Source organism: Staurois parvus, unplaced genomic scaffold (genome assembly GCF_062004578.1).
Source record: "Staurois parvus isolate SC_StPar_1 unplaced genomic scaffold, SC_StPar_1.0 ptg000086l, whole genome shotgun sequence".
NCBI lineage: Eukaryota > Metazoa > Chordata > Amphibia > Anura > Ranidae > Staurois > Staurois parvus.
The window spans coordinates 6329815-6357718 of NW_028317882.1; the positions used below are offsets into that span (position 1 = coordinate 6329815).

General features: G+C 39.5%; 1 protein-coding gene across 1 annotated transcript in view; it reads right to left on the bottom strand.

Annotated features, from left to right (window-relative positions):
- The window catches only part of ACER1 (alkaline ceramidase 1), a 40410-nt gene extending 12997 nt beyond the window's left edge, over positions 1-27413 (bottom strand). The window contains exons 1-4 of the mRNA XM_089670130.1: positions 27341-27413; positions 22348-22444; positions 4610-4724; positions 4244-4382 (exon numbers count right to left, since the gene is read on the bottom strand). Coding sequence (XP_089526256.1) covers positions 4244-4382; positions 4610-4724; positions 22348-22443 — 350 coding nt within the window. The 5' untranslated portion in view covers position 22444; positions 27341-27413. The remainder of the gene's footprint in view (positions 1-4243; positions 4383-4609; positions 4725-22347; positions 22445-27340) is intronic.
- Between the last annotated feature and the right edge of the window lie 491 nt (positions 27414-27904).

Genomic DNA, 27904 nt, shown 5'->3' on the forward strand with positions numbered 1-27904 from the left:
TGATATGGGGCTTCTATCATCCCTTTCATTGCAGCGGTATGGAGAGGGAAGGGCAGTGATAGGAGAATATCAGACTATGCTGCATGTATATATGCTAACATGGAATATGCATACACAAGAAAACAGTGTTAGTGCAGCCCTTCCATGAATTTAACTTGTGTCTTCTTCTGGGGAGCTAAACTCTTAATTTAGGGGTAGGATCTAATAGAGCCCATTTCCAGGCAACTAAAACATTTTGGGCTGCACCTGCACAGAGTTAATGCCTGTTTTGACTAGGGGAGAGGAGAAAGAGTTTTACTAATTTGACCCTCCGCTCCCATTGCAGGCAGTGTTTCCCCATGCTCCAACAGTGTAATGTGCCTCGGCGTCATCACATCCAATGAAGGGCTATGGACCCTGCTTTGGTCTTGATGACATTAGAACCATAGACTGCTGGAGTGTGGGGGAGAAGAAGCTGTAGCGGTCTAACTGCAGGGAGGAGTGGAGGACTGGATAAATCCTCTTTTTTTCTTCCCCTAGACCTAAATGTGCAATTAACCCTTGCAGTGCAGGCATAGCCTCACAGCCTGGGATAATTTTGTAGTTGCCTGGAATTGGGCTTTAAACGAACCTCTTTATCCATAGTAATCCACTTTATCCTTTAAGAGACTGTAAACAAAAACTGTAATATATAATCCTGTTATTTATACTCAGAGACTGAGAGACAGTGATCCCAATTTTCTAAAGGATATGCGCATACAACGGCACAGCGATTGCACAAGCAAATTCCATGCTCACAATGCACCTACAATGCGCGCACAAGCTATAGCGTAAATACAATTAATTTACAAATAAGTGTGTTTTGATATGAAATGAATGGTCCATTGTCCAGTGTATCCTGACTAAGCCATGACCTACCTAAAATATAAATGTGATTTTCTTCAGTGTTTTATGGACTATCTAACTGTGCATACCATATAGGAATAAAACATATGAAGTGTGTATGGCTATTATTAAAGGAAAGTGCAAAAACGGTCATCTGTAAAACAACTTAATTGAACTGTGGGCGTTGAATCACCAGCCATCATATGAGATTCCATTCACTGGTGCTTGGAATAGAGATGACAATAATAAATACCCAAATATATGCTGCCCCTTTCCCTACAGCAGCAGAGCTTGCAGGTTTGTTGACATTCCAGTTAGCTTCATAGAAGTTTTTATTGCTTAGTGAGCTGATCCCATTTGTTTTTGTTTGTTTTATTTTTTACATTTTGTTTCAATTACTTTTTCAAATATGCACAGTATACATTATAAGAACATAAGCCACAAAAGCAGCATTATTTTGATGTGTACCATGCATAGCAATCTAAGATAACACTGCACATTATAAACATAAGTGTATGGACAGCTAGACAGTTTTTTCTAAGTAAATCAGGCCCATTGTTTTGAATTCAGATGGTTAACAAGATAATAACTACAAGCAGGTGACCTCTGAGTCTTAAGGCTCATATCTATACAGCTGGTATTTCCCAGCATTTTATGAACTCTGCAAAACTCTACAAATGCTTGAGCAATGTTGCTGATGCAGGTGCCCCTGTGTGCACTCATGCATTGATGGAAACGACTGCTGCAATGTTATTTAGGCTCCAGGCTGCATCTGAACTGACAATACATGTAGCACTACCAGCTTGGTCATTTGGGTTCTCTGTTCTGCATGTCAACACCAAGAACAACCTCAATCCCTCTGACACATCTGGATGAATAAAAGTCACTTCAAGCACTTAAAAAGCAGGAATATAGATACCCTTAATTTGACTGTGAATTAGTATCAGGAAATAGACACAAGACTACACAAGACTTCCATCCATGGTGGGAGGAAAGAAAATTGATTAATCTATGGCTTGCCTAAGAAGTAAGAGGCAGCAGAAGACAAGTAAGAAGTAGGAGGCAGCAGAAGACACAGAAGGAAGTTAGAGGCAACAGAAGACACAGCTGCACAGAGGAAATGAGAAGATAAGAGACTGCAAAGACCCAGCTAGGCAGAAGACGTGAACAGTAAAACCTGGTATACACTGGACACAAACACTGTTAGAAATTTGTACATTAGACAAAAATTAAAAAACTCAGTTTTCCATCCTGCTCAACCTGACCCCACTAATGAGTAAAAAAATGTACATTCTTAAAAATGTTCTTACAATGAAAAATATCAAATGAAATTCTAGTATGTACCCATATTTAGAGGCTGCAGAAGATACAGTCTAATAGTAGAAGAGAGGGGATGAGAGACTGCAGAGACCAGCCTTGCAGGACAGGAAAGCAGTGAAAGATACTGTATAAGGGATCAGGGCCCTTCAGACTAGAACCTTCAGGGCCCGGTGCAAGAAACCATGAAGGGCCCCCCTTCAGTCAAAACAGCATGAGAAAATGTGAGCATGATTAAGATTATGCAAGAGGGCATGGCCAGTGGGAGTATCTTAATGGGGGACTAATCAGAATCAATGCCTGCACTGAACAGTGAACACATATACTACAGTCCTTGTACCCACATTACTAAGGGTAATTTTGGAGGATGTAAGGAGGCACTCTGGAGGATGTAAGAGAGTACTCTGGATGTACTAAGTTATTACCTCCAGATTGCCATTTTACACCCTTCAGAGTGACCCCTTACATCCTCCTTCAGAGTGCCCCCCTTAGTACCTCCAGAGTGCCCCCTTACATCCTCCAGAGTGCCCTCTTAGTAATACTGAACTAAGAGGTAAAGAGGCACTCTGGAAGCACTAAGTTAGTGCCCCCTTATGTCCTCCTGCCTCTTCAGTGTGCCCTCAGAGTTAGTCCCCCTTAAGTCCTGCTCCTCCAGAGTACCCCCTTATGTCCTCCTGCTTCTCCAGAGTGCCCCCAAAGTTAGTGCCTCTTATGTCCTCCTTCTCCTGAGTGCCCCTTTTCACATACCTTTTGGCCTGGCCTCAACTCAACTCGTGAGCAGCTGGCAGTAAAACTCTTTAGAAAATAAATCTTTTGCGGCAACTCTGAGCTGCTCATGTACAGTGCCAGAGCCAGACGAATATGGAACTGCCTCTACTCATGCGGATGGGTGTGTGAATATAAGCCACTCCCTGTCCAATTTGATGCAGTTTTTTAATCGACTAGCTCTGTAACTGTGGATACGCAGTTCAGAGTCGCAGTCATAGTTGCAGAGAAGGATTTTTGTTTCATCGCCGGCCACTGACAAATTGCGAGTCAAGGGCAGCCAGGCTAACAAGGAGCTAACAAGGAGGAGCACTTTTCTCCTGTTTACAAACAGGAGAAAAGTGCCTGTCTTGGCAACACTTTGTCTTGGGCACCCCCATGGTGGCAGAATGCTAGCACCCAGTCACAAGTGTGGCCTTTAAGACCCTGGTAGTTTCGCCACTGTAAGGGATATACAGTATACTACCAGTACAAAGACAGACCAGAGGTATACATGAATAATCAATAGTGATCCTAATCCATGATCAACATGATCATTTGTTCAGAGGTGTAGCTAGGGGGGGGGCAGGGGGGTACATATGTACAGGGGTGCCAAGGTACAGGGGCGCCAAAATGAGGTCACAAGATCACTGCAGCGGCTGCAGCAGACGTGTCATCTGATACATCTGCCATCCTCATTGAGTAGTGAGAGGAGAGAGGAGCCGGCCGGGAGAGGAGCGGAGAGGAGGGCAGTGAGCCGGGCATGTGCCGGAGGGGACGAGGGGAGAGCCGAGCCGGGCGAGTAGTGCCATGGATGAAGGGGGGGGGCAATGTGATCGGGGGGTGTCTACAGGGACCATATGAAGCGGGGGTGGGGTGTCATGAGGTGGCTGTTCGACCCCGGGCTCAAAATATCCTAGCTACGCCTCTGCATTTGTTACAGACATTAAAGTATATGTGAACCCTTACCTTGTAAACAACCCACTCAGTTTAAAAGAGAAATGAAAGGAAAAATGTTTCTGTATCTCTCTCTCTCTTGTTTTGGCCATTGGAGGACAGGCAAGCTGTTCTTCTAGCACAGCAAGAAAACTGACCACACTGGGATGGATGTGCTCTGATGCCTAGTGTAGTCAGTTTGAAATAGGAAAGCAGCAGAACTGGCAGGATCACCAAGTTTTTCACACAAAGGAAGCCATACATGGAGAACAGGATACTTTTTAACACATGTACATGGTACAACAGACACATATCAGGAATCTGAAATGCTGGGGTAACATATTCTTTAATAAATGACCTTCAAATATTGTATCAGTCCTACCTGCTTGTGATGAATTTGGGAAAATAAGGCTGAGGAAACCATATAGAATAGCCAAGGCAAATAACCCACAAAATGGAGATTTCATCGAGTAACTGGCCAAAGAAACTAAGGGTCATGTGGTAGTATATAGAGAAGAGACCTAAAGTGAAAAATGTTATGAGTGAATCCATCTGATCTTGCTAGGATGGAAAATCATATTGAAAAAATATACAAACAGTTAGCAGTAAAATCTCGGTCAGAACAATAAAATTCTTGGTTGGTTGAAAGGTACTAGGGCAACAAATAATATGTGATATACAATATATTGTATATACAGTATATATATAATATACACGCACACACAAACAAGCACGCTATCAGTCCTACCAATCACAGTGAACAAGATCCAGACTCCGTGAACCATCAGTGTCCTTCTGCAGGCATATGGGTGTAACAGGTACATCATAAGGGGACCCACCAAAAGGAAGGAAATATTACTGACCTGTAAGTAATTTGTACACAATATTAAATACTTAAATATAAAATGTAGTTAACTGTTCTTTCACTCTTCATTTTATTAGAATATTTAATGAACACATTTTTAAAAAGAAAACCTTTCTAATCAGTTACATATTCTAACTAAATAGTGGGCAAAAGTGTGCTTTTGTGAAGAAACATTGTATATGAAGGATTTTACTGTTATTGGATACATTTATGGAGAGTCAACAGTTTCTTATGATCCACTAGATAGCTTGTTTAATAAAGCAAAGGTCAATGTGCAAATTGCAGTATCCCATAGCAACCAATCATTAATATACTTTAACTTTTCTGACTGCTGTGAAAGGCTAAATCTGATTTGGTGCTATGGATACTAGATATGGATGGTACTTTGTACTCCCCTTTTAAATAAGCCTGGGAGTGCACTGAAAAACCACTAGAGGATTTACATTTATTCATTAAAATGGTAGCCTAAGCTTAAGATAAAACCAAGTGCAGTAGTACACTTTGGGGTTGATTTACTAAAGGCAAATAGACCTTGCACTTTGCACTCTGCAAGTGCAGTTGCTCCAGAGCTTATTAAATGAGACACAGTTTCACTTTGCAAAGAATACCCAATAACTTGCAAGGAAAATGTAAAAAATAGCATTTTTGCTTGCATGTGATTGGATGATGGAAGTCAGCAGAGCGTCTACTCATTTATTATTTAACCTCTTGCCGTCCGCCTGCTGTTTATAAACGGCAGGGCAGTGGCAGTCCAGGGGCGGGTTGCCGTTCCTAAACGGCACCCGCCTTTTCTAGCTGTGCGCGCTCCCTGGGAGCGTGCACCACCGCGATCCGGTGCCCGCTGTGTCCTCCGGACACAGTGAAACACCGATCGTCGGACGGGACCTCTGTACGAGGTCCCGATCATGTGATCACTGATTGGCGAATCAGTGATCGCATGCAAAGTAGTAAGCAAGATGTCACTTGTGACATCATTGCTTACTACGTGTGAAATCTGTGAATGATCACAGAGGTCACATGGTACAAGGCTATTCACAACAGCCTTGTACCATGTGACAAGCTGTGACCAATCACAGCTCACTCAGTATTTCTCAATGACTGCAAGAATGCAGACAGAGAGAAAGAGAAATTATTGCTTTTACACCCTATATGGGTGTAAAAGCAATCAGTGTAAAGAAAAAAAAAAAAATCTTCATTACCCCCCACAAGTAGTAGAGTGTCACCATGGTAACACTGTACTGCTAGGGTGACAGTATGTAAAAAAAAAAATTTAATAAAAAATAATAATATAAAAATAATAAAATAAAAAAAAAATGTTTAAAAATTATAATTTTTGGTTATAAACTAATTTGGATTTTTTTTTTTACTAAAAAAATAACGGAATAAATTTTGGCCAAGATTTATGATGAAATATTATTTATTTGCAAAATTTTATTAAAAAACACTTTTTTTCAAAATTTTTGGACTTTTCATTTACATAGTAAAAAAAATAAAAATCCCAGCAGTGAATAAATACCACCAAAATAAAGCTTTATCTGTCTCAAAAATATGGTAAAAAATTCATATGGGCACAGTGTTGCATGACCGCGCAATTGTCATTCAAAGTGTGATAGCGCTGAAAGCTGAAAATTGCCCTGGACAGGAAGGGGGTAAAAGTGTCCGGACAGGAAGTGGTTAAGCTCTGGAGCGACTGTTCTTGCAGAGTGCACAGTCTAATTGCCTTCAGTAAATCAACTCCTTTCTATTGAACATCACAGCCAGGGTGCAGAATGACACACATACAGATAACAAAAAAGGACACAGCAAAATCCTCACAAATTTGGCAAAATATTTTGCATGGCATTTTGATTTGCTAGTTAATGCACTGAACTTTGTCTTGAAGTCAATCATTTTTACTGATTGACATATGAAACTGTTAACTGATACCTGTTTTATGATATTAAGCCCTGAAAGGTCATAGCTTTATGCAAGCACAACAGTATGCATAAAAATACCATAAAATATAAATATAATCATAAGAATTCCTATGTGTAATAACACATCCATTGTAACTTATATTGATATTTGATTCACCTTAGAATCCTTTGATTTCCACAAATGTAAAGGCCCTATGTCAAGTGTGTTTATGAAGATAATACGACTCTAAGGTACTGTACATCTTAAGATAATGAAACATTTAAAACGTTACAATTAACACTGACGAAGAGCACACACAATGAGATTTTGTTTCAGATCTAAAATAAAAAAAAAATCAAACAGTTTAGTGTGAGGATACCTGACTTAATATAATTTGAAAGGGATTTTTAAAGGCAAGCCCTTACAATGCTATGGATGTTGTTATGTTTTTATGATAGATCAAATATGAAACATATACTTACTGTATGTGACCCTCTTGTAGCCTAGACTGTGATGGATAAACAGATTGACAAGAAAAGACACTGATTGTGACTGACAGACATTCCTAAGTGAATTGCTTGCCTGATGTCAAGCCAGTCATTTTTCAACTAAATCATATCCACTTGGAAAATAGTTGCCAAAAAGGGGCAGAGTTTAGGGCAGGGGTAGGCAACCCTGGAGAGTTGGAGATCTACCTGAACAACATGGAAGAAAAACAAAACCAGGGTGCAATTAGCTTTTTTTTAAGGATAACCTAGCAAGGCCGCATTAGAAAAGTAATGAAGGCCGGTTTGAAGAGTTCAAGGGTAAGTAGTAAGTAAGGCACAGTTCATGGGTCAGTAGTAAGTAATGCAGACTTCAGGGGTCAGTAATAAGTAATGCTAAGTTCAGATGTCAATAGTAAAGCTCAGGTTAGAGGTCAGGAATACAGATTTCATTTTTAGTGTATCTAAATCTGCTAGTACAACTAACACGCTGTGACCCGGGGGCCAGATGTGGCCCTTTGCTTGCCTTTATCTGGCCCTTGGGGCACTCCTCCCACTGACACCAACACTGGGCCACTATTGCTCCCACTGACATCAATGGCAGGGCACTATTCTTCCCACTCACACCAATGATGGGGTACTATTCCTCCCACTGACACCAATGAAAGGGCACAATTTTTCCCACTGGCATCGATGATAGGGCACTATTCCTCCCACTGACACCAATGATGGGGCATGGTTTGCTCCCATTGACGCTGGGCATTTTCTACTCTCACTGACCACAATCTGTCTGAAGGACAGTAAATTGGCCCTTACTTTAGAAAGTATGGAGACCCCTGATCTAGAGTGATGATACAGGAGGTGTGTTACTGGCCAGATTACTTAGGAAAAAAATAGAGAAAAAAAGCCTAAAAAGAGAAAACTGATGCAGCCACCACATCTAATGATTGGTAAGCTGTAACATGTTACATTTTGGGTTTTGGATTCAATATAGCTTTAAGTAGAATAATAGTAAATTCTAAATCTGCCTCATTCAGCTAGAGATGCACATACAACTAAAAGCAATTACCAGAGGTTTTTGATTTACTGGTCAACTGACTCAATGTGTATGAACCTATGTTAGAGATACAAAGTACAATGCACATTACAGGGTCACGAGGATGTAATCAATATACTTCTCACAATTACACAATTTCCACCCTGCCCTTCTTGAACTTTAACTTACACAGTATCATGATTAACAGAATTATAGCAGGTGATGCTTAAGTCAACATTCATAAAAGAACAGGGAAAATCTAAAATTGTTTGTGAATACTAGATTTCATTTTTAATTTTAAAAACACTTGACTGATCCTATTTACTAATGCATTCTGAGCTATAAAGGCCCACATAATTTTATAAAGAGCCCCAGAACTAGTATATACTTTTTCCTATTGATAATTGTTAGCAAGCTTTTCTTGAGATAAACATAATCCATTATAGTTTCAAAGGCAACAGTGCTGTCTAAAGCTGGCCATACATGGATCAAAATTTGACAGGTTCAGAAGGGACCGGCCGAATTTCGATCCATGCAGGGGCAGGCTGGTTGTATAGAAATCAATCTGGTTAAGTTGATATGGTTAATCAGGCTATAGATTAGTCATTTTTTCTGTAGTTAAAACAGTGTGTCGAATGAAAAAAAAATGACACGATTGATGTGGATGGGGGAAACCTCCCAAATGAGGCTTTGTGTTTTGACAGTGGGGGGACTTCCCCACCATTTGTACACACTGATCAGTGCTGCCAGCTATAACTAGTGGCATTGATCAGACAGGGAAAATCCAGCAAGTTGGTTGTAGATCAACTTCTGTAAAACCAGTCTGCCCATTAGTTTCAGGGGCCTGGCTTCATGGCTAAGCTTTGTCAACTGCCATTTTACTGTCCAATGGGACTGTGTTGAGACTATTAAAGGAAAAGTACACAGAGCAGTTAACCTTTTTGCCACCGGCCTACTGCATTACCTTAAAAAACATTTATTAAAGCAATAAAAATAGGTATTGTACTCACAAATGACAATAATGTCAAAGGCACATCATGAAAGAACAGCGCTGTCCAATCCACACAGCGTGTTTGTCCACAATGGGAACCCTGGACTTCCAACATGCTAATGCATTTGGAGGACTTGCCTCTTACTCTGTGGAAGAGGCAAGACCTCGAAATGCTTTAGCCTGTTGGAAGTCCAGGGTGTCCATCGTGGACAGACGCACAGTGTGGATTGACAGTGCTGTTCTTTCATGATGTGTCTTTGACATTATTGTTGTTTGTGAGTACAATACCTATTTTTATTGCTTTAATAAATGTTTTTTAAGGTAATGCACTAGACCGGTGCGCCCTCTGTTTGTTTTCTTTATATCTGGTACATTTGGACTTCTCCAGTCTTCTGAGGGCAGCAAGGAGTGCACATTCCCGGACATCCGAGATGTGGTCATAGCCCATATTGATTCCATCCCCAAGCGCAGGAGTATTTGGGTTTGTAACCTTTTTGCCACCCCTGCCCAAAAGTACTCCCTCCATTGATGCATACTTACCTGTATTCTTCAGTCTTCCACATCTGTTTACATCCTTTGAACAGAATATTCTTTGCGCTGCATATACCTATACACTTCTATGGGACTGCCTTCCTAGCATGAGGATGACAGTGTACATATCGATCTCAATCCTGAACCTATCTAGCTGATTATACCCTAATGTTCAATGAGTATGGTGCCATCCTCATTTGCTGTGCGTTTTGAACAGCTAAATAATGCAGATATTTTTTTTCTGATAAAGTGCACAACACAAAATGTGCATCAACATTTTACTTGAAATACAATTACAAAAAAAAACCTTCTGAGATTAGCCTGCTAAGCAGTTATATAGTGGGAAAAATAATTATTTGATCCCCTGCAGATTTTGTCAGTTTGCCCACTTACAAAGAAATTAAGAGTCTAAAAAAACACATGATACAAATGTTATAAATTGAGTTGCAATTCAGTGAGTAAAATAAGTATTTGATCCCCAAGCAAAACATGACTTAGTATTTGGTGGATAGATCCTTGTTTGCAAGCACAGAGGTAAGACATTTCTTGTAGTTGGTTACCAGGTTTGCACACATCTCAGGAATGATTTTTGGTCCATTCTTCTTTACAGATCTTCTCTAAATCCTTAAAGTGTTACTAAACCCAGGACCCTGCATCCACTATATCTGGTCTCCCACAGAACAAAGAACATGTAAGTGCGATTATTTTAGTAAATTTAAAGTGCTAAATGCCTTTTCTCATCAGAAGTTAGAGCAGTCATGTGACTTCTATCTCTGTCCAGCCCAGCACTAGTTAAAGCTTGTAGGAGGAGGTTTTTTTCTTCTCTAGTAGGATGGAAATTCCCTGACCTCTGTCTGGACAGCACTGATTGGCCCTGTGCTGATCACATGTACTCTCCCAAGAAAAAAAAACCTCTCTAGCAATATACACCAAATTGAGCATGTGCCTATGGTTCAGTCTGGAGATAAGTGGTGGTCGCTTGAAAAAGGGGAGGAACAGAGAAGAAAGGATCAAACAGCCCTTTTACACAATACAGGATTAACCCCTTAGGTTCCATAGTGAGTATAACAAGCATGCTTCACTGCATATACAGACTGATTTTACAGTTGTGGGTTTAGTAACACTTTAAGATTTCTTGGCTGTCGCTTGACATTTCTATAGGATTAAGGTCTGGAGACTGGCTAGGCCACTCCATGACCTTAATGTGCTTCTTTTTCAGCCACTTCTTTGTTGCCTTGGCGGTATGTTTTGTGTCATTGTCATGCTGGAAGACCCATCCACGACCCATCTTCAGAGTTCTGGCTGCGGGAAGAAGGTTCTCATCCAAGATTTTACAATACGTGGCCCCGTCCATTGGCCCCCTCAGTGCAGCAAAGTTAGCCAGTATCTTTAGCAGTGAAACAGCCCCAAAGCATAATGTTTCCACCTCCGTGCTTGACAGTAAGGATGATGTTCTTAGGGTCACAGTCAGCATTTTCCTTCCTTCAAACACAGCAAGTCAAGTTAATGCCAAAGAGCTCAATTTTAGCTTCATCTGACCACAGCACTTTCTCCCAATCCTTTTCTGAATCATTTGGATGTTTATTGGCAAACTGCAGATGGGCCTTTACATGTGCCTTCTTGAGGAGTGGGACCTTGCGGGCACTGCAGGATTTCAATCCACAATCCTGTATTCACATTGTTACTTCTAGATCTGACACATTATAGCTCTAAATACACGTTACTAGTAAAAAGAATTTTAGCATTTTCAAGTGACAGCCATGTTAAAATGCCCTAAAACAATAGGTCTGGACAAGAAGATTTATATTTATATTTTTTTTAAAGAATGTTTTAAAAATAATTAGAATGGGGTTTCAACCAGGGCTGTAATTCCCTATTTTATAGATGACAAGTAGGTAGAATCATCTGTGGCAGAAGAGACATAAACAGTCTCTTTCATCATAAAAATCTTTTGTCTCTGATATATTGGCTCATTGACCAGTGCTTCTCCATAGTCCCATTGTTTTAGGGGAATAGAATTTTCTTTAATTTATCCATAGAGTATACTATACTCCTCAATGACTGGCTGCAATTTATTCTGGCAGAACGGCAGCATGCCCCCGTTGTGATATAGTTGAGCGCACGTTTAACCATATGTTTTGGTCCAGTTTGAGGCTGCATCTCTTTTAGACTGAAGTGTTGGACACTATTAATGCAGTTAGTAACCTGTCTGTTCCTATGGACCTGCTGATGCTGCTGTTGGGACTTGCTGATCTTGTGGAGGCACCTAAACAGAGTAAGCTTGTTTTCTTCTCTACCTTTGATGCTAACTTTTGTTGAGATGGAAATTGCCGACCCCACCCATGGGTTCTGGCTGGAAGGCAGTAATTAATGGTGCTCTTCCTCTTTAAAAGCTTACATAAATAATCCCAAACCGTCCAGCAAAATTTGATAAAATCTGGGCTGGGTGGGTGGAGGGCGGCACTGGGTCTCACAGTTTAGGATGTGGTGTCTCCAGTTATTTATCTGAAGATTTTTGTAATACCTGAGCACTGTGTTGCTATCTATACTGCCTTACCTCCTCCCATGCCCTCCTCCTTCCTCCTCCCTCCTCTACTCCTCCCCACCTTATTCCCCTCACCCTGCTTGGCTCCTCCCCCTTCCCCGGCTGGACACCAACCCTTGGGTCACATTGAGTTCTTGCTTGACTTGCTTGCTAGGGTCGTAAAACACAGAATCTCACCAGGATACTAATTGTAGGACTTTTCTGCTGTAGGTTATTTATGTATGCTGTATGTGTTTTCGTATACTTTTATGTAACTCAATTTGTCTGTACCACTGTACATTCTTCAATAAACGCAATTGTTAAAAAAACCAAATACTCTAACATTTACAAGTACTTCAAGGCAACACAAATTGCCCCGCTGACACCTCTCTATTCTTATGACATCCACTTGGATCAACAAAAGCCCCACTCAGCTGTCATTTTGTTATTGGCAGGGTGGGAACTGGTTAATAAGCTCTGGAGCAAATGCACTTGCAGAGTGCAGCTGCACTTTGCAAAGTGCACAGTCTATTGGTATTTAGTAAATCAACCCCAGAATGTTTAATTCACTAAGCTATAACACAAATGATACTTGGTCCCATTGTTATCTTTATCTTTCATTAGTAAAAAATGATGATTGATATGGCTCTGACATTGAGTTAATCTGTTGTCTTTTTTTACCAAAAAGTGGTACATTTGTCAATCAAATGTGTTTGTAGAAATTTGCTATCTGAAAGAAAGATAGCAGATTCCTTGATCCTAAAAGGGAAAGATATTTATCTTTGCTGGTAGCTCTGAACTCTACTTTTACTTTAAAGATGAGTATAAGATACAACTGGCAATGTTATTTCCATTTCTGCTGTGTTACATCTGCAGGAATTACTTCACTAACCACACATATATAAATATATTTATGATACCTGTATCATATTATATATACCAACATATAACTCCCATACACGTTTTGCTATAATTGCATTATGTGTTGTTGGAACTCAGCAATTATCCTAATAAAAAGTTTAGTTAGTGGAGTGGCTGCACAAAGTTCTTTCTTCATCCTTTATAATAATACATATGTACTTTACTATTGTGTTTCTCATTCTTGTTAAAAAAAAAGTCTCCCCATGCTGTTCACTTTGCAAGTGAAATTCCACATTGCAAAGGAATTTTTCCCAGAGCTTAGTGAACGTTTTGAAGTCTCGCACTGCAAAAAAATACCCAATCAATTGCAAAGAAAAAGAACAGCATTTTTGCTTGCACATGATCGAGTGATGGACGTTAGCAGAGCTTCAACCCATCCACTAAGCTCTGGAGAAAATTCATTTACAAAGTATAACTTCCCATGCAAAGTGAACAGTCCGTTTGCTGTAAATAAACCCCAGTGTCACATAATGAAATAATGTTATCTGCATAGTACAAAAATTAACCAAATTTGACCTTTTTTTTACAGTTTACATGAGCAGAGCTTTTAACTCTTTGACTGCCAAGGATGTATTGCAAAGCTGTGGAAAAGATGGCCAATGTCACATTTAATATGCCATGGCAGTTAGAAGATGAATATGTATTTCCAATTTTGCAGGCACATTTTAGAAAACCCCACTATATGGTTATTATGTGTCCCTATTCACACAGCATACCTAAAAATATATTTTTTAAAATACTTCTTACCTTTCTAGCTGTGTTTGGAGCAGGCCTTCCAAAACCGCAAGCCACACAGAACAAATTAAAAGTGAACGTAATGGGACAAAGTGGGGAAAGGCTGTTTCCTGTCGTTAACATACAAGGTAGACTCCAAGCCATGAGATTTTTAACCCTTTGTTAAGACAGACAATGTTAAATTCTAGTTTACCACTGATATGAGATCTGTCAGCACAGTACAGACAGCACCCTCCTTCATATTATATACAAGGAGAAAACTGAACTAAAAATCTAAGCAATTTTTCCCTGGGATGAGTCAGCCTGGGAGTGAGGTAGAGAGGTCACCTCAGGACAGGTTCTGAGGCTTTACATGTCAGGGCTTCTGGAGCTCTCCCACCCTTTCAGAAATTGCTGGAACCTTCTGGAAGAGGGGTGGAGGAGGGGAGGAGGCCCAGATTTGCATGGTTTTGTTTTCCAATCCCCAGGCAGGAGGCTGGGCATGGTGTCTAAGAGCAACCCTTAAATGTGGGAGTTGGGTGGAAGATGGACTGAGAGAAGGTACTGAAGTGTTGGGCTTGGAGGGGGGCAAGGAGGGGGTCTTACCTGGAACCTGGTGCTGGATGAAAGGATCTCCACTGTGCCACAAGTCTCCTAGGGAGGATGTCTTGTCAGCAGGGAAGGAACCAGCCCAGCGTAAGGCCTGAAAGCAGCTGCAACCCAACAAGCTAACAGAACAGGACAGTGTGAGTACCTCTATGCCCCCTGGGCCAGAGAAGGGAGAGGGTGGTCAGGTGCAATACCCAAGTAGTTCTCATCCAGGCCTACTTAATTGCAGATCTTGGGATCCCTTGCCCAGGGATATCCTCAGGACAGCCGGGTGAAAGAGGAAGGATTCATCTGGGGTCTGAGGAGGTATAGCAAAGGGGGCATCAGTGCTCCTTAACCATTAGCCGCCCGGCCAATGGCCTTTTGGCGGCTTCAAATGTGTCTCTGCACTCCGGGTGCACGCCATTTGGTGTGCTCCCGCACATGTGCAGTTTGCGCTAATGCAGAGCGGCGCACCAGTGCGATCTGTCACCGGCCGTGCACCTCGGAGTACCGGCTCCCGTTGCTGGTACCATGTGACCTGCTGTGACCAATCACAGCAGGTCACATGACAGTTGTATACAATGGATGGCTTCATTCATGATGCCATCCATTGTATACTAGTGCCTAGCTGTGAATGGTCACAGCTAATCACATGCACATGTCATGTGATTAGCTGTGACCAAATCACAGCTAAGCACAAAAAAAAAAGCAAAAAAAAAAGCTGAATGAATCGATTTCATTCAGGTAAATGCTTGCTTATAGCAAAGTAATTCTTTGCTATAAGCAAATTGTGTAAAAAAAAATAAAAAATACTGATCACTTCCCCAAAGTAGTACAATGTTACTATGGTAACATTGTACTACTTTGGTCATAGTAAAATATGAAAAATAAATCTTAAAAAAAATTAAAAAAATGTAATAAAAAATTAAATATAATAAAAAAATAAAAAAAAAAATAAAAAAAAATATATTTTTTTTTTTCATACTGTCACCAGTCAGTGTCCCTGTTCACCGCCATGCCAGTTATATGATGACGCTGTACTGCACTGGTGACAGTATGTAAAAAAAAAAATAGTGAAAATAATTGTTTTAATTTTTTCATTTTTCGAAAAATTATGACAAAAAAAATACAACTTCAAAAAACTCGCCATGCCTCTTATGAAGTACGTCGGACTGTCTGTACTGTTCTGACATTCTTAGACCTCAAGAAATTAGATTGGCTGTCAGTACTTCAGGATTGATCAATATTCAGATCTATACCATAGTTTGTGAACTCTATAACTTTCCTACAAACTAAAAAATACATCCTAATTTGGGTTATTTTTCCCAAAGACATGTAGCAGAATACATCTTGGCCTAAATTTATGAAGAACAATTATTTATTTGTAAACTTTTATAACAGAAACAAAGAAAAATGTGTTTATTTTTCAAAATTTTTGGTCTTTTTTTGTTAATTTAGCAAAAAATAAAAACCCCAGCGGTGATTAAATACCACCAAAAGAAAGCTCTAGTTGTGTGAAGAAAATGATAAAATTTTAGTTTGGGTACAGTGTTGTATGACCGCGCAATTGTCATTCAAAGTGTGAGAGCGCAAAACCTGAAAAATGGCCTGGGCAGGAAGGTGTAAAATTGCACGGTATTGAAACGGTTAAAGAGACAGTTACTACATTTTGGTCCACATTTTTGTACAGTATACAGTATTTGCTAGGGCTAGGATGTTGTCCTTGAGTCTTACAGTTCCTTGGGCATCCCATATACCCCTAGACCCCATCCAAGTTGTTAACCCTTAATAAAAACAACAAAAACAAGCTCAAGGACTGTTTTACTGCCTCAGAGAAAAAAGTGTGGAAAATGCTTGTTACCTGATTGTGCAGAGCTTATGTGGACCCATCCAATTTAGCGGCCCTTAAGGGGGTTAGCTCTACATTAGCTATGCACTCACACTTCTGACATAGGTTTGGAGGTGTGACCAGTGCTTACTCCTATTGCAAGTCTCATCTCTGCTTTTGAACTCATGATGTTGAGCAGGGAGACCGATGTGTCACGAAACTCAAATTGACCAATTTTATTCTAGCTTTAAATATGCCTAGAACTACTTAGCACCTCTGGGATAATAATTAGTATGGCATTGTGATTTTTGGGATCATGTGTTTTGTGTGTGCTAAAAATTTTTGTAGTGAATGTTTATTTTAAAAAAATGCTTTGAACTATATTTGGGCAACTATCATGGACTTCCAATTCCATAGGTCCTGTGCTTATACAAAATAGATGGTTTGGTAAGATATACAGTCAGGTCCATAAATATTGGGACATGGACACAATTCTAACATTTTTGGCTCTATACACCAACACAATGGATTTGAAATGAAACGAACAAGATGTGCTTTAACTGCTGACTGTCAGCTTTAATTTGAGGGTATTTACATTCAAATCAGATGAACGGTGTAGGAATTACAACAGTTTGCATATGTGCCTCCCACTTGTTAAGGGACCAAAAGTAATGGGACAGAATAATAATCATAAATCAAACTTTCACTTTTTAATACTTGGTTGCAAATCCTTTGCAGTCAATTACAGCCTGAAGTCTGGAATGCATAGACATCACTAGACGCTGGGTTTCATCCCTGATGATGCTCTGCCAGGCCTCTACTGCAACTGTCTTCAGTTCCTGCTTGTTCTTGGAGCATTTTCCCTTCAGTTTTGTCTTCAGCAAGTGAAATGCATGCTCAATCGGATTCAGGTCAGGTGATTGACTTGGCCATTGCATAATATTCCACATCTTTCCTTAAAAAACTCTTTGGCTGCTTTTGCAGTCTGCTTTGGGTCATTGTCCATCTGCACTGTGAAGCGGCGTCCAATGAGTTCTGAAGCATTTGGCTGAATATGAGCAGATAATATTGCCCGAAACACTTCAGAATTCATCCTGCTGCTTTTGTCAGCAGTCACATCATTAATAAATACAAGAGAACCAGTTCCATTGGCAGCCATACATGCACACGCCATAACATTACCACCACCATGCTTCACTGATGAGGTGGTATGCTTAGGATCATGAGCAGTTCCTTTCCTTCTCCATACTCTTCTCTTCCCATCACTCTGGTACAAGTTGATCTTGGTCTCATCTGTCCATAGGATGTTGTTCAAGAACTGTGAAGGCTTTTTTAGATGTTGTTTGGCAAACTCTAATCTGGCCTTCCTGTTTTTGAGGCTCACCAATGGTTTACATCTTGTGGTGAACCCTCTCTATTCACTCTGGTGAAGTCTTCTCTTGATTGTTGACTTTGACACACATACACCTACCTCCTGGAGAGTGTTCTTGATCTGGCCAACTGTTGTGAAGGGTGTTTTCTTCACCAGGGAAAGAATTCTTCGGTCATCCACCACAGTTGTTTTCCGTGGTCTTCCGGGTCTTTTGGTGTTGCTGAGCTCACCGGTGCGTTCCTTCTTTTTAAGAATGTTCCAAACAGTTGTTTTGGCCACGCCTAATGTTTTTGCTATCTTTCTGATGGGTTTGTTTTGTTTTTTCAGCCTAATGATGGCTTGCTTCTCTGATAGTGACAGCTCTTTGGATCTCATCTTGAGAGTTGACAGCAACAGATTCCAAATGCAAATAGCACACTTGAAATGAACTCTGGACCTTTTATCTGCTCATTGTAATTGGGATAATGAGGGAATAACACACACCTGGCCATGGAACAGCTGAGAAGCCAATTGTCCCATTACTTTTGGTGCCTTAACAAGTGGGAGGCACATATGCAAACTGTTGTAATTCCTACACCGTTCACCTTATTTGGATGTAAATACCCTCAAATTAAAGCTGACAGTCTGCAGTTAAAGCACATCTTGTTTGTTTCATTTCAAATCCATTGTGTTGGTGTATAGAGCCAAAAATGTTAGAATTGTGTTGATGTCCCAATATTTATGGACCTGACTGTATCTCAAGCTCTCCAGTCTGTAATATGCATAAGAAAGATAGCAATATTGGTTCAACCATCTGAGATACAAAACGGGAGGCAGTGCCTGGAGGTAAAAAGGTTAAAGATTGCTGCATTGTGTACATTGTTTTAGGGTCATTTCACACTACATGCATTTCAGTGTGCTTTTTTTTCTGCATCCAAAACACATAGAAAGTAGGATATATGATTGCCAATGTCATAGTTCACATCAGTGCTTGTAGTTCCAGTGTGATCCGGTTGCAGAAAAACAAAATAGAATAGGCTGCATTTTTCCTGCACAGAACTGTACTGCAACGTGGTAAGATGCATACAGAATGCAGCGGAACACACCAAAATGCACTGGAACGTCTCTATGTAAATTGATGAATAACAGAGGCAAAAAAAATAACGCATCAAAAACACACCAGAAAGCATAAAAAAATGCACCGGAACGCAGCAAAAATGTGCAAGTGGAAACACATTCTGAACGGATCTGGACTGCGTTTCTATGGAGTGAACCGGCCTCTATTCTATAAGCCTGACCATGCTAACTTGTGCAGTTGCACTGCATTGACTTTGTAGATGAGGAAACCAAAAAAGAACTTTGTGGACTTTCTGCCATAGTATATTTTTTCCTAATTTGCATATTAAAGCAGAATTTCACTCTCTCAATCAACATGGACTATTTCTAATCCTTATGCTGCTAGCACTAGTAAATAGATAGGAAAGTATATCATTTACATGTTTTCATTTTTTTTTGTCACTTCTTCATTTAAATCCTGGTTTCCATGCATAGGCAAATGATCTCATACCTCCCAGGAGTCTTCAGGAGGGGAGGGAGGGTTCTCAGCTCAGCCAATGCCTGTGCTAAGGACACATGGATTCCAGGAAGTAACTGCTACATGAATCATCTGCCCTTACTCAAGATGGTCACTGGCAGAAATACTAGGAGGTGTTTTTCAAAATGATTTTTCAGCAAAATAAAGCAGGGAGACATGGATGGATGGAGGAGTTTGTATTGAATCTTAAAAATGGATTATATAGCATTTTTGATTTGTGGTACTCAGATGCACTGCAGTTCCATTTTAATTAATAAAAGTCTTAAGCTTGCTATGGGACCCTGTCATACATTATGTTCCTCAATCAGAGATCTAAAAACACTTAGCAGATAAGTACTCTGTCTGTCTGTATAATGATTAAACCAAGCAGCAACAGCATATGGCAAATAACGATAAAATAAATGTATATAGAGTTAAAGCACCTGCTCACAGTTAATGCAAAAATATTTAGTATCTGCACTAATCATTTACTCTTTTATAGTTGCACAGGTCTTTGAATTGTAACCTCTTTAACCATTTAGTTCCCGCAGCTATATATACCTTATGGAGCAGAGGAAATTTTACTTTTAAGCTTTGGGCCTTCTTTCGACAATATTGTATGCAGTCTAAATGCCTAAAGACGATAGAAAGCCAAATCACATGCTTATTTTCTAGTTTGACCAGAGTTAAAGTGATACTAAAGCTTTGTTTTTGTTTTTTTCCATAAAATAACAAACATATCATACTTATCTGCTCTGTGGAGTAGTTTTGCACACAAATGCCCTGATTCTCTTCTTTTTGGTTCCCCTGTTGGTGCTCTGGCTACTCCACCTTGAACAGTACCCCCAGAGAAAGCTGCTTGCCCTGGGGGCACCGCTGCATGCTCACTCCTGAGCTGCTGCTCTATGCGTCTATAAGACACATCAGTCTAGGATATCTTTTGATGCTTTATTACAAGTTGAATTTGGATAAGGTGCAGGAAGCTGTGGGATACTCCAGTAATACTATTTAAAAAAAGGAAATGAGGAAACTTTTCACTTTCTCAAAACTTCTTAGTACAGTCCCTCCAGCAGCAACTAAGGGATAGAGCAACATTTTAAGCAGGCTCTGGCACTAATCCACAAGGGATAGAAACAGTGCACAGTCACTAGAATGCTACACGTAGGTTTGTACTCACAAATGTCCCTGGATACTTGGATGCCTCCAATGTCAGCCAGGTATTTCTCCTGAGAACTCTGTAGACCAGATTCTCAGTGAAAACCCTCAGTCAGTTCCAGCAAGGTCCAGTTGAACAAGCCCCCCAGCTATAAAACAGCTGGGACCTCAATGAGCACTAGAACAGTCCCCCCAGCTCTGGCTAAGCTGGATTTTCAATGAGCACTTGTGAAACTTGGGAACTTCTCCTCCTGGACAAGAACCCTGCTGCTCCAGGCTTCAAACTATTTATGCACTTTCCCAGACACCTATGGGGCATTCTCCCCCAGAGATTGGCCAAGACCACATAAATATTCAGGCTATGGATCTGCCTCTTCTAGCCCTCTACATTCTATAATCCACTAGAAGGCAGGGGAAGCAGATGAGCCTGCAGCCAGTGAAACCTAGAACAGCCCAAAATAATCACACACTGCTCCACTGACTTCTTCTACATAACATGGCAAAGTTATTTACAAAAAAGGTGTTTTTATTTTTAATGAAATGCTACAACAAAGAACAAAATTTAATTTTTAAATATGTTTATATAAAATGATTAAATATGAATATAAATGCTTAAAAATTAGCTAAAAGGAGAAAGCTTAATTTATGTCAGACACAGAATGCGGTCTGTTGTCTAACTAAAGGATGCCATACACAGCTCAAGTTTCAGCTGATTATTGATGAATCCAATCAGATGTTCTGACAGCTGTCTGAATACAATGACGGGAAGGAGAAATTAATCTATCCGCACTGTTAGGCTGGCCATACATGGATCAACTTTCTTTCAAACAGCCAGCAGTCTGATCGAAAAAAACCTGAATGGATTCCCCTATCCACACAAGTGAGGTGGATGGAGGAATCCACCGCTCAGTGTTATTGTATTCTGACAGCAGGGACTCCTCCACTGTCAGAATACACTGGTCAGCGCTGCACTCTATTGGCTGCAGTGCTGATCGAAGGAAAAGTTTCCATCAAATTTTCCAGCAAGCTGGTTTGAGAGAAGTTGATTATTAGATTGACTTCCCTGGAACAGGATCAGCTACAGATGGATTGAAATTTGAAGGAGGGAGTCCCGTGTTAACGAGGTATTCTGATTTTTTTTTTTTTATATACAGTACAATTCATCATACACCCGAGGTCTTTTCATTTTTCTTAACAAGATCTTCCATGATGGAGAAAATGGAGATTGATTTTTTTTGGCATGTAATAAACTTATGGATCCTAAATGTGATTGGATAAAACAACTTTCCAGTCTTTTGGCATACAAAAATTCCTTTAGAGTAAAACACGGGTTTATTTAGTAAAGCTGGATCATTTCTGCATAGATAACAAATCAGCGTCCAGGTTTTATTGCCAAAGCTTAATTGAACAAGCTGGGGTTAGAAGCTGATTGGTTTCTTTGCAGAAGTGAACCTGATTTTGCACTTTCCAGCTTTAGTAAATAAACCCTACTGAGTTCAGCTGTGGGGTGAGTGAACCATAAAATATTTCTTAGAACTCTCTGGCAGTAAAACCTCTCCTTTTCCTCAACCTAAAAAATGCCAGACCAAAGGTAAGTTATAGTTGGTATTAGAGCTGATAGCAGCTAGCAGTACATTTTAAATGTGTGCACTAAAAGATGTGCACTAAACATTGAACAGATTATTAAGAGATTATTTAGTCAGCTAAAACTATTTTCATAAGAAGACTGTTAGGTAATGTATTTGGTGCACACTTTTTTTTTTTCAATTGACAAGTAATTATAATGGCCGTGGTTAATACTGGCAGTAACATTTCTGTCTATTTTTGTCTACTGTATATTAATTGATACCATTTTAAATGGTATGGCACACCTTTTAAAATGCATATGCCACCCTGGAGATATGATCAATTCACAGTGAAATCTCATTAATTATGTTTCAGCTCAGACTTGTCTGCACCAACAATGAGAGAGTACATTACAATATTTTATACATATTACAATATTTTGTACATCAACTGACATACCGTATTGTAGTATTCTGCCACATATTCAGAATGCAGATAGTTTGCTTCACACCAGTCAATCTCTGAGCTATGTCTTGCAAATATACTGGGAGGCATTCTAGAAGAACAAAAAAAATTATAACCTCTTTCCTTGTGGAAGAGCAAGAAAAAGAAAAGAAGGCACATAGCAAGTTAATACAGATGTATAGAACTCATGTTCAAAGAGTGTTTAAATATATATATAAAATTATTCATATACAGTACTGTGCAAAAGGAAGGTGTGAAAAAATGCTGTAAAGAAAAAGTACTTTAAAAATTATGTATTTTAAATGTTTATTTTTTTCAGTTTACAAAATGCAAAGTGAGAGAACATAGGAAAAATCTAAATCAAATCAATATTTGGTGTGACTACCCTTTGGCTTCAAACCAGCATCAGTTCTTACACTTGCACACATTGTATACTTGCACAAAGTCAGGGATTTTGTAAGATTAGAGTCAGGTGTATGATTAACCAATTATACAAAGCAGGTGCTAATGATCATCAATTTCATATGTAGGTTGAAATACAGTCATTAACTGAAACAGAAACAGCTGGGTAGGAGGCTTAACCACTTGCCGTCCGCCTACTGTTTTTAAACGGCAGTACGGTGGCACTCCAGGGGCGGGTTGCCGTTCATAAACAGCACCCGCTATTTCTAGTTGTGCGCACTCCTTGGGAGCGCGCAGCACTGCGATCCGATGCCCGCTGTGTCCTCCAGACACAGTGAAACACCGATCGTCGGACAGGAGCTCTGTACGAGGTCCCGATCATGTGATCACTGATTGGCCAGTCAGTGATCACATGCAAAGTAGTAAGCAAGATGTCACTTGTGACATCATTGCTTACTAGGAGTAAAAATCTGTGAATGATCACAGAGGTCACATGGTACAAGGCTATTCACAACAGCCTTGTACCATGTGACAAGGTCTGACCAATCACAGCTCACACAGTATTTCTCAGTGGCTGCAAGAATGCAGACAGAGAGAAAGAGAAATCCTATATGGATGTAAAAGCATTCACTGTAAAAAAAAAAAAATCTTCATCACCCCCCACAAGTAGTACAGTGGTGACACTGTACTGCTAGGGTGACAGTATGTAAAAAAAAAAACAAAAAAAAAAACAAAAAAAAAAACATAAATAACAATATAAAAAAATAAAATAAAAATGTAAAAAAAAGTTTAAAAATTATAATTTTTGGTTATAAACTAATTTGGCGCATTTTTTTTTTTTTAACTAAAAAGATAACGGAATAAATTTTGGCCAAGATTCATGATGAAATATTATTTATTTGCAACATTTTAGAAGAAAAACACTTTTCCACCAAAATGAAGCTTTATCTGTCTCAAAAAAATGGTAAAAAATTCATATGGGTACAGTGTTGCATGACCGCACAATTGTCATTCAAAGTGTGATAGCGCTGAAAGCTGAAAATTGCCCTGGACAGGAAGGGGGTAAAAGTGTCCGGACAGGAAGTAGTTAAAACTGGGTGAGGAACAGCCAAACTCTGATATTAAGGTGAAGTTGTGGAAGACAATTTCATGTCACAAATAATACCCCATGACAAGACTGAGCACAGCAATAAGACACAAGGTAGTTATACTGCATCACCCAGGTCTCTCCAAGGCAAAGATTTCAAAGCAGACGGGTTTCAAGATGTGTAGTTTAATCCCTTTTAAAGAAGCACAAAGAAATGGGCAATGTTGAGGAACCTAGATGCAGTGGTAGGCCAAGGAAACCTAGTGCAGCAGATGAAAGACACATTATGTTTATTTCCTTTCAACAATGGAAGTAGTGCCATCAGCAAGGAACTGGCAAGAACTAGTGGGACCCAGGTACGCCCATCTACTGTTTGGAGAAGTCTGGCCAGAAGTGGTCTTCATGAAAGAATTGCTGCCAAACACCTGTACCTGTGACGTGGAAACAAGTCTAAAGCCAACCATAGATGATGCAGTATTTTGTCCTGCAACCACAGGTTACAGAAACCCGCTCGATTCCTCCATGAACACAGTACGTGCTGATGGAAGTATCCCTCCTGCAGCGTTTTTGTGCTCTGCTGGCAGGGAGCCCTCCCTGCAGGCAAAACAGAATGATTTCTGCTGGCGGCGATAGGATTTATTTCTGGCAGTCGCTGGATTGACATAAGTACAACTAGCCTACCCACAGATGATTTGAATCTCAGCCTGTCCCTGCTGAACAAGCTAACATTTGAACCATCTTTAGTGACTCAACTATGCACAAAAATAAAGGAACTGGGGTACAGAAAAATGGCAGCAAGTGCTCTGGCCTGATGAGTCAAAATTTGAAATATTTGGCTGTAGCAGGAGGAAGTATGTTCACCAAATGGCTGGAGAGCAGTATAATAATGAATATCTGCAGGCAACAGTGAAGTATTGTGGAGGTGCTGCAAATGGAGTTGGAGATTTAGTCAGGATCAATGGTGTTCTCAACGCTGAGAAATACAGGCAGATACTTATCCATTATGCCATACCATCAGGGAGGTGTGTGATTGCCCCAAATTTATTCTGCAGCAGGACAACGACCCCAAACATACAGCATAAAGAAGAACAAGGAAACCTGGAAGTGATTGTCTGGCTCCCACAGAGCCCTGATCTCAACATCATTGAGTCTGTCTGGGATTACATGAAGAGACAGAAGGATTTGAGGCAGCCTACATCCACAGAAGATCTGTGGTTAGTTCTCCAAGATGGTTGGAGCAACCTACCTGTGCAAGTGTATTTAGAGGAATTGATGCTGTTTTGAATGCAAAGAGTGGTCACACCAAGTATTGGTTTGAGTTGGATTTCTCTTCTGTTTATTTGCTTTCCATTTTATTAACTGATAAAAATAAACAAATTGTAATATATATATATATATATATATATATATATATATAAATAAAACAATGTATACATTTTTGCATTGTATGTTTTTAAAAATATACTTCATCAACAGTTTGTTTTAATTGTTTGGATTCCTTGTTAAATGTTTTCTCTGCACTAGGATGTAATGTAGTAATCTGATAAGATCTCCAGTCCCTTAAAGGAATCTGTCAGGACAGGATGGGACTGCCATTGATAATTTTTTTAAGGTGCTGATCTGGGTCTGTCCTTATCAGGGATCAAGACTAAGAGGGGAAGCAAGGACAGCAGCCTTGGGGCATGGACCTTGAAGTACAGGTGAACTTTTACTAAAAATCTGTATGTTCCCCCTTCACCTCTTTTCCTTTATGCTCAACCTGGCTGATGCAGGAGGTCTGCATAATTCAAATATGTATCTCAAGAATTGGGGCTATTGGTTGGCTTTTAATATATTTAATGTTGCTTTGAAATTGCTAGTATTGGTAAAACATCTACATGTTTGCAGCTTAAAGCTGGCCATAGATGGGCAGAATTTCGAACAAAAATTCTTAGAAAAAGAATGTTCTAAGAAAGTTAATTTATATTTCTAATCATTATTGGAGTCAAATCGACATTTGTTTTTGACCGCAATGACAATACAATTTGACAGAACAGGATAAAAAATACATTGTATGTGGCTTTCATTCAGTAAAGTCCATTCCTTCCTAAATCAAATGTTCAAAATAAATGAAATCTTTTGAATGTTCTAAGAATTTTCATACAAATTTTCCTAATAATTTTCCTTTGAAATTCTATCCATCTATTACCAGCTTAAAGAAAAAGAAGCCCTGGTCAGAAAAAGTGGTATAGGATAATGTACAATGCTTTATTTAGTATTCTGAAAAGGCCAATTCTTTGTAAAATGACCTGGTCACAAGTGCACCTGTCATCTGGTGCAAAGGGTAACAGCCAATCTGTTTCCTGTTGCAAACACAGCCTATCAATTTACCAGGAACCAGAAACTTGTAAAGGGATGTTCACGAAGTGTTTCATTGATGTCTCTGTTCTTAGTGAATAGCCTACTCAAATATTGATTCAGCTCATAAATGGCTGTGCACGACAGGTGAGCTTTAATAATAATAAAGTCTATATGTTGACTTTGAAAGAAACATACTCTATGACAAATATATGACAATCATATCGCTACCTTTAAAAATTGTAGGCATTTTTCTTAAGCAAAGTGAAAAACCTCTTCTATGCCAAAAACAAGAAACAAAATTTTAGCAAATTTTCAGAAAGTGAGCTGAGCAGAAATGTTGCCCAAGTCGTGTCAGCAAAATGATAACCTGTTAGTTTCTTATATCATTTTAACATTTCATTATGTTGTCTCTATATAATACAACTTAAAAGGGATAGGTTTTTTAAATACTCATTCAGGTGTTTGAGCTATTAGTTCTAGGAAAATATTACTAGATGACATGCTTCCTAAAACTTTTTACTGTATTTATCTATGCTAAAAAAAAGAAAAAGCATATGTGTAACTTAGTAACATAGTTACTTGCTTAGTTGACTAGCAGTCAGCACTGCCTGATCATATGCTAATAATAAGGAGAATACTGTGCTAACACACAGCTGATTAAACCTCTTAATATAACCACCAGTACATCTCTAGCCAACATTTTCTTGGCAGGAGCACCCTATGACTAAGTGATAAATTCACAATTAAGTGTCAGATATTCTTGTGGTTTTCTCTGCCCATTGCCTAGATTCAATATTTTCTGAAAAGCAGAAGAAAGGATTATGGTCTCTTTTTCTCTTTATTGCTACTGTATAAATTGGGTTGAAAAAATGCTAGACCGGCACCTGCTTGGCTTTCCTCTACAATTGGGATTTCCAATGCATTAAGCGGTTATTGCCACCAATTGTAACAAAATTCATATAGCATCCACAGTTGCATCCTGTTGTCATATAACAGTCTCCAATATCTCAGTCTTCTTCTGTCATCCAAAAAATGCTATTGTGCTTCTAAATTGCTTTAAGCATTATTTTGTATATGTCAACTCATGATAAATTAGAAAAAATGAAATGAGTCAATGGAAAGAAGGAATACAAACATCTCACAATAATGCATACTTACCTTACAGGGACAAAGGTAATTCGGAGCCCAATGTGACACTGCAGAAGCACTGATCATGTGTGAGAAACTCAGATACAGGGAGAAGTATGTAGTGTGACACATGGCGAACAGGTTGTGTAGGAGGTATGATAGAGGGTGTGTCAGAGATAACAAAGGGCTGGTGCATGTATGCTTCCCAGTTTGTCTGTGTCACAGGTCACACTGGTTGTATTAGTTCTACAGGCTGTGTGCCATGCAGTTGTCACACAAGGCATTGCGTCTCACTGATAAGGAGAAATGCCTATACTGCATAAAGCTTTATGTGTAAACACATACTAGTGGTTGTGATCCTTAGATGTAAGCTGGGATACTAGTCTTTTTTCCCTAATGAATGAAAATGTGATAAGAGCTTACAGAGTAACAGCATGTAGTGTGTAGATTACAAAGACGAACAATCTAGGGAGGTATATGATGAGTGCATGAACCCAAAACTAGGATCTTTATCTTCTCTTATCTTTACCTTAACAAAGCCAACATAACTCTTAACTAACCAGATGATTTGCAAAATGACTCTAGAAAGACATC